Source organism: Belonocnema kinseyi, chromosome 9 (genome assembly GCF_010883055.1).
Source record: "Belonocnema kinseyi isolate 2016_QV_RU_SX_M_011 chromosome 9, B_treatae_v1, whole genome shotgun sequence".
Taxonomy (NCBI): Eukaryota; Metazoa; Arthropoda; class Insecta; order Hymenoptera; family Cynipidae; genus Belonocnema; species Belonocnema kinseyi.
In genome coordinates, this window is record NC_046665.1 from 30,683,517 (window position 1) to 30,690,965 (window position 7,449).

At 30.1% G+C, this 7,449-nt stretch overlaps 1 protein-coding gene across 1 annotated transcript; it reads left to right on the forward strand.

Annotated features, from left to right (window-relative positions):
* Positions 1-886: 886 nt before the first annotated feature.
* Positions 887-2,072, forward strand: LOC117180461. The gene is made up of 5 exons (XM_033372960.1): positions 887-944; positions 1,056-1,223; positions 1,312-1,538; positions 1,631-1,796; positions 1,881-2,072. Exons 1-5 carry the CDS (start codon positions 887-889, stop codon positions 2,009-2,011), a joined length of 750 nt encoding a protein of 249 aa, XP_033228851.1. The 3' UTR covers positions 2,012-2,072.
* Positions 2,073-7,449: the final 5,377 nt, after the last annotated feature.

Here is a 7,449-nt window from a genome sequence, read left to right on the forward strand (position 1 = left end):
ATATTAATAATCGTATTTTCTTATTGAAATGTAATTGTTTGTCGTTGTTTGGAGTAGTACATTTTTCTAAAAACATTATGTAATCATTTAAATAATTATCTACTGTCTACTTTCAAAATTGCTAAAAATTGAGCCAGATGTATCAATTTTCTTTTTAAATTAGTATCCTATGCTACTTTTTGTTAAATATTTACATAATTTTGATACATTTCTTTTAATCTTTAATAAATCTCTATTTGTTTAAACAACATTCATTTGCTCAAGCAGTTTTTTTTTCTATAACTAAAAAAATGCAATAAAATAGAACACATATAATTATGTTTCTAATTGTATAATGTATAGAAAGAATAAATTCACCACTTTTAATTGTTTAAACAGATAATTTGTTTAATTAATTAGTTTCCCAAAAATACTTTAAAAATCGTAATTAATTATATGTCTTCTATTTTATTTCATTTTTTTAGTTATCGAAAAATAACTGCTTAATCATGGAAACTTTTTTGGGGGGCAGGTATCTACCCCCTAGAGTACGAACAAATTTTCAACGCATGTTTGAACCACTAACGTACACAGAGAGAAATACTTTCGAATCTATAGAATGTGATATTACTATCTGTCAAAATCAGATGCTATAGCTTTTAAGCAGTATGCTCTGGAATTTATAGCATCACCGTTCAATCAAAATCTACTATATTTCTATTAAAGTTTTCCGAGTTTAATCAAGAGTGACAATGAAAATGCTATAGTATATTATTTTTAATCAATAGCATCTGCTTTTGGCAGATCGCAATAGCGTATGCTATATTTGTAGATTCAAAAGTATTTTTTTCCTAAAGTATTAATATTCTATATGGAATTATTGATAATATTATGGTCTAATAAGATAATGTATTTTTCAGGCAACAGTGTTGATCCATTATTTTTAAATGAAGAGTTTGACACCGGTAAAGACTTTAAGACTAATAAGTTTTTAACCTGTGTTTAAAACATAAATAAATATTGCCATTTTACTTCGCTTTAAATATGATCACTGAATTTGTTTGCTACTTTTATAGAAAGTTCAACTGACTTTGATTCGACTCATAACTCGTTCGAAGTGAACGACAATAAAATCCAGTCAAAAATGAAGGAAAAGGGAGGCATCAAAGGTTTTCCAGCAAAAAATCGACTAAAAATTAAATTAGTAGCCGAAAATAAATTTTCGGATAACGCTGATAAAAAATGTAAGGATACAGTTATTTTTTTATTTCCCAAAATTACTACATGAAATATAATTTTTCTAACTATGATTGTTTTTTATTTTTCATTTAGATGACTTGCTGATAAGGGAAATTAGGGGTGTGAGGGCTGAAATTAGAGAAGTACAGGCTAATCAAGTCTCTCTGATGAATATGTTCAAGGCTGTCTCCTGTACAAACTACGTACCAAAGAAATCATTTGCAGAAGAATATAGTTTGACATTGCCATTTAATACATTGCAGGAATTTGCAGACTTTGACAATCGATTAGCAACGGATGACAAGTGTTGCAAAGAATTCGTAAGTTTTCTTTTTTATGCTACAATTAGTTTTACTTTACATGAAAATAATTTTTCAATAGCGAAATGTATTTTTCTTTTTTGAAATAATAGAAAGGTTCACTGGCGTTATCTTTTGATAAAAAAATCATGCGCCAGACAGTTAACAATATTTTTAAGAAATATTTCTCCAAAAATGTAAGCAGCCAGTTCACAGCTGTAAAAAGAGTCGCAACAAAACTACTTTTTAAAGAATACCACATGTGCAAATGCATTATTGGTAAGTAAATCAGTAGAATTTGTGAAATTTTTATTCAATGAACGATTTTTTCTTCTTTTTCAACTAATTAAAAAAAAATTTCAGATGTACTTCCAGAGAAATATAAATGTTCAGAGGAGGAAGTTATTTCTGACATCAGCACTGTTTTGAGTAATGTTAAGGACTGGGACGCAGGCAGAAAACTCAGACCAAGCGCAACACTAGCATCGAACTGAGTGAAATTATCGCATATCCAGTTCTCGTTTATATGTACTCGTAAAAAATCATGCATTTATGAAATAAAATGCAATTTTTAAGCCAACTATTTATTGTTATTTAAAAAAATCTATATATTTTGCTATTGATAAAAATAAAAAATTTAAAGGGCCCAGACCTGGGCCAGATCAGGCCCCCATTTTTTCGGCCCAGATCGGGGCCCTATCGGGCAGGGCGTTTCATTTCCGGTCTGGCGCTAGACAGATTAACCTATCGGGGCCACATTTTTCCCGATCGGGACCCGACCGGCGTCCCACTAAAATTTCTTCACGGGTAGTTACTTTAATTATTTGTAACTAAAAATATATATTTGTCTTTAAACAATTCATTGCATGCATTCAAGCAATACATTATTCCTTCCTTAGAAAAATTTTTGGCCCTGAAAAGGGCCGATTGTGCTTGACTGTCTGCTGCTTGATAAGGCAATCCTTATTGGGGATAGTAATACTTCATTGCTTCTAAAATACTGAGGAACAATTCTTCGTTGGAGGTGTATGTGTTTCTCCAAACATATTCAAACAGTTAATGTTCAGTATTCTCAACTGACATTTTCCCGAGTCGCCTACGCAGATCCCACTTGATCTTGGACCAGAGCGAATCAATATATTAAATGTGAATATTTTTGTCCTTAGGATTTACGAAATTCGTAGAATGTGTAAAGACCGATCTAGTTAGTCTAGTCGCTGCTATAAACAAGTCGCCGCTATAAACAAGACTGCTTTAATAGGTCCCCGAGAGAAGTTCTCTTCAAATGGTCCAAAAAATGCCTTCTGAATATGAATATCTTATTATTTTATAAGCCTTCAATGTATTTCTATCCCCATTGAGGAAGGAATAATGTATTGTTTGAATACATACAATGAATTGTTTAATAAACGTACATATTTTGATTTACAAATAATTAAAGTATCAAAAGAAACAAAGAAATTTGCAACATATCAAAAAATCAAACAAATCAAAATTAATTTATAATTTGAAATTGTTTCAGTTTCCACAAGTGATGAATTTTCAACCAAACTATTCAATGTTCAATCAAAAAAGATGACGGGATCTCTTAATATGTAGTCCTGCGCTGTGTCTTCTTCCTTTTCCTAGTCTCTCTATCTCTCTCTCTCTTCCTAGTGTATCGCGATGGTGGGTACTGTGTAGGATTCGCAGTGCGAACCTTGCATCATGTTGAAGAAGACTGTAACGCCAGCTCTCGATTTGGCCGAAACAATAGACCCCCCGACGGCAGGGTTAAGGGGCTGGATGGGAACCCTGTGATAGCATTTACTCCAAGTTTTTTAAGTACATTTGAATTTTTTAAAATAACCATTCCAAATTTTTTTTATGCTTTAAAATTTCTTAAAATAATAAAAATAAGTTGAAACTTCCTTGAAATTTTTTAAAGCTCTTGAAAATATATTTAAATTTTAAAAATACCACGAAATATATCAAATCCTTTAAAATCTTATATTAAATTACTATAATCATTTGAAAATTCCTTGGAATCTTTTTAAATTCTCTCAAATTTGTCAAATCCTTTAAAATCTTTTGAAATACCTAGAACTTTTTTGTAAAGATTTCTAAAGTACTTTTGAATTTTGTTAAATAACCCTTCTAACATTTTTTTAAATCTTTGAAATTCCTTTAAATTAAAAAAAGGACAAATTGAAAACTCCTTGACATCTTTTAAAACATTCTCAAATATTTAAAATCCATAAAAATATTTTGAAATCTCTGGAAATTTTGTAAAGCTTCAGATTGAAATTTAAAAAAAGAGAGAAGTTCCAAAACGTTAAATATTGAAATGTTTGTAGATTAGAGTTTTGAAAATGGGATTAATAAAAATTCAAAGCTTTCAAAATCTAATTTTCAAACATTTTCAACTATTCAATAAGAATAATTTTCAACTTGATGGGATTCAAGTTTTCAAATTTTGAATTGTAAACTTGAAAGCTTATTTATAAAACATTAATAATCATGAATTAATTGAAAGCCTTCAAAATTTAAACGTACGTTTTTCAATTGGACAATCTCTGAATTAAATTATTTCAGACGGAAATTTAGAAAACAGAAAAATTTCAAAATGTTAAAAATTTTAATGTTTGTAGATTAGTTACAGTATTAAATTAAAGTGTTAATAGTTGAAAATAAGATTCCGAAAATTACAATTTTAAGGAATTTCAAAGAATTAAAAAAAAGTGCTTTAAAAAACTTTGAAAAAAGAGTCAAGGTAGGTCAAAATATTTTGAAGGTATTGCAATATTTTAGATTATTTTAAAATGTTCCAAGGAATCTTCAATTGATTACGGTAATTTAATATGGGATTTCGAAAGATTTATTATATTTTAGGATATTTAAGCAGATTCCAAGGAAATTTCAATTGATTTCAATAATGTAGTATCAGATTGTAAAAGATTTGAAATAATTTAGATTATTTTTTAATTTTCAAGGAATTTTCAAGAGATTTTATAGGATTTTAAAATTTTGAGGATGTTTAAAAATATGGTAATGAATATTCAATTCATTTTTATAATTTAAAGCAATTTCAAATAATTTTAACAATTACAGCTGGGTTGTTTAAAAAAAACTCCAAAGTACCTTATAAATCTTGAAAAGATGTCAAGGCGTTTCAAAATATTTTGAAGGTTTCGATTCAAAACTTGAATTACACGAATATGCATATATCTTATAATAATATGTATTAGGTCATTAGGTATATTATTATAAGATATATGCATATTCGTGCAATTCAAGTTTTGAAGAATCCTAATTTAAAGCCTTCGACATTAGCGAACAACGCCTCATCGTACCTAATAACTTTGATAAAGTTTTTAACAAAATATTGTCACGTACATAGCCTCAAATTAATATACCACTATTAAATTTTTGAACAACAGCTTCGCGTTTTTCGTGCACAGATCCTAATATAAGTCAATACAATTCATAAATGTAAAATAAGCAAAAAATCTATAACCCCATACAGAAAATCATTCACGGCGAATCAAAATGAAAAATTACGAAAAAATACCCTTTTTATTTACTTGTCACTTTTCACTTAATGTGAATATTTTTGAATTCATTTAATTGCCTTTTTATTTATCCATTCTTCGCAAGTCGATGCATTGGTGTATCGATACTTTTCTCGATGGTATCGAGCGTAGATCCGTTATATCAGATATAAGCAGAGCTGAGGTGGGAGATTGCTTATGCCGTGTATTTGATTTCGACCGACTTACCCCAGCGCGCCCTGTTTGCCTTAGCCTTCCGGGAACTAAAATTAAAGGTCCAAAAGCGCGGCCTGTTGGCTTATTGTTATTTTTCGGGAACTAAAATGAAAGGTGGCTTACCTGCTACTCACTTGGTAAAACAGGGTACAATTTGATAAAGTCGGTAGAGAAGATCGGAGTTGGTAACAATAATACATAATAAAAATATAAAATAATAAATTAAGAAAAATCTTTGCAAAATCATTAGGCAATTATTGAAATCTTTGGTTCAATCTTTGAAATCTATCTGAAATCTTTCTGAAATGTTTGAACTCTTTGGGAAATCATTTAATTCTTAATTAAATACTGGTAAATTCTCTAAAAATCATTGTGAAATATTTGAACGGTATCTGAAATATTTTAAATCTATCTGAAATCTCGGCGAAATCTTTGAAATTTTTGTGAATTGTTTAAAAGTCTTTGCAAATTATTTGAAATACTTTTGAAATATTCGGTGATATTTCTTAAATTAATAAAACCTCCATGAAATCTTTTTAAAATAATTGAAGTCTATGCAGTCTTTTAAATCGACCAGAAATCTTTGAAATCTTAATTGTCGAATAATAAAAGACTTTATCAAATCTTTTTAATCCATGCGAAGTCTTTGCGAAACCTGTGAAATTGTTCCAATTTCAATGATATTTAACCGTTCTTTTAATAATGTCAGCTTTTAATAATGTCAATTTAAGTCAAAATAAATTGCACTTAAATAAATTAGTGCACATTTTCGAATGGACATACTTTGACGTGCTAGATCTTTAACCATTTTTAATAAAATCATATGGTAATTATTACGTCAAGAATGTAAAGCTTCATTAAAAAATATTAACCATCCTAAATTTGTAACATGCCAATGGCGTAAAATACATCGGTATTTTGCAAGTAAATCGTCGCTAGCGCATCTGGAGTACGGTGGGACGACCCTGTGGCGTAGAAAATATTTGGGACTCTAATCTGTAATGCAGCTTAGCCCATTCATCGTTCAGGAAACTATGCTTTGAAACAGTCAGGCCTGAGGTTGTAAAAAGTGGAAATATAGGCGGGAAGTCTCTAGGACAGTGGTCGGCAAACTTTTGCTCAATTTTGAGGTATGGTCAGGTTTCAGCAGTGTATATACGCTGATTTGAATTAGACATATACTGATTCAGATTTAGAGAGTACAAAGAAGACGAATTTTCAACAAAATACAGGAATGTTCAACTCAGACAGGACAATTTTTATAAAATAGTTTCATTTCAAGTGAAAAATATAAATTTTAAACCAAAAATGAAATAGTTGCATTTTCAGTTAAAAAAATCATTTTCAACAAAATAGTCAAATTTTTAATCAACGCGATGAATTTTCAACTGAATTGAAGAAATATTCAACTGGATTCGTTAATTTTTTTAAAACTTTCAACAAAATAGCTTCATTATCAACTGCGTTTAGTTGAATTGTTAACAAAATACATGAACTTTCAAGGAAATAGCATTTGAATTTTTAACTGCAAAGTTTAATTGTCAATCAAGAAGACGAACTATCTACCAAAAAGACGAATTTTCAACCAAAATAAAAGCTCATACGCGCGCTCTGCGCGCGAATCACTACTTTGCTTGCAATTATTTAATTTGGAAATAAAGTTCAATAAAATACCACGATAATCATCTTTACTTTCATAACTTCTATTTGTACACAGATTCGCGTGAGTACCCTCTCACGATGCAGAATAAATGATTGTGCAACACTAAACATTTTTATCAAATGTTTAGGCAAATGCAAGTACTTCCATTGTACTAAAATTAATGCACTGATTTTAGGCCCGCCTTAGTAAAAGAAAAAATTTCAAATGCGCATAGAATGTGAATTTGAGAGACCTCTGTTCCAGTGTGGATTCAAACATAAAAAATCTGCTCGCTACGCGGGCACATTCTCATCTCCTAGGGCGCGCCACTGTTGGTTCTCGCGCTTCGCGCTCGGTTGTACATTTATCTCGCGCTTCGCGCTCGATTATGTATTTACCTCGCATTACTCGCTCCGTCTTTATATTTTCGCATATTCTTGCATAAACATTTTTAAATTAAGACTCAAAACATCCACCACTGTAAATTTGTAATTGTGAATTCTCTTTCGTTAAAAGAGAGTTTGAGCGCACCTACGGCACGCGA

What these genes read in the sequence shown, in the direction of transcription:
- LOC117180461 (XM_033372960.1), top strand. Translation starts at nt 887, where the DNA reads ATGTATTTTTCAGGCAACAGTGTTGATCCATTATTTTTAAATGAAGAG. An exon ending in AAATGAAGAGTTTGACACCG is followed by an intron (nt 945 to 1,055) that starts GTAAAGACTTTA and finishes CTACTTTTATAG; the next exon opens with AAAGTTCAACTGACTTTGAT. An exon ending in GGATAACGCTGATAAAAAAT is followed by an intron (nt 1,224 to 1,311) that starts GTAAGGATACAG and finishes TTTTTCATTTAG; the next exon opens with ATGACTTGCTGATAAGGGAA.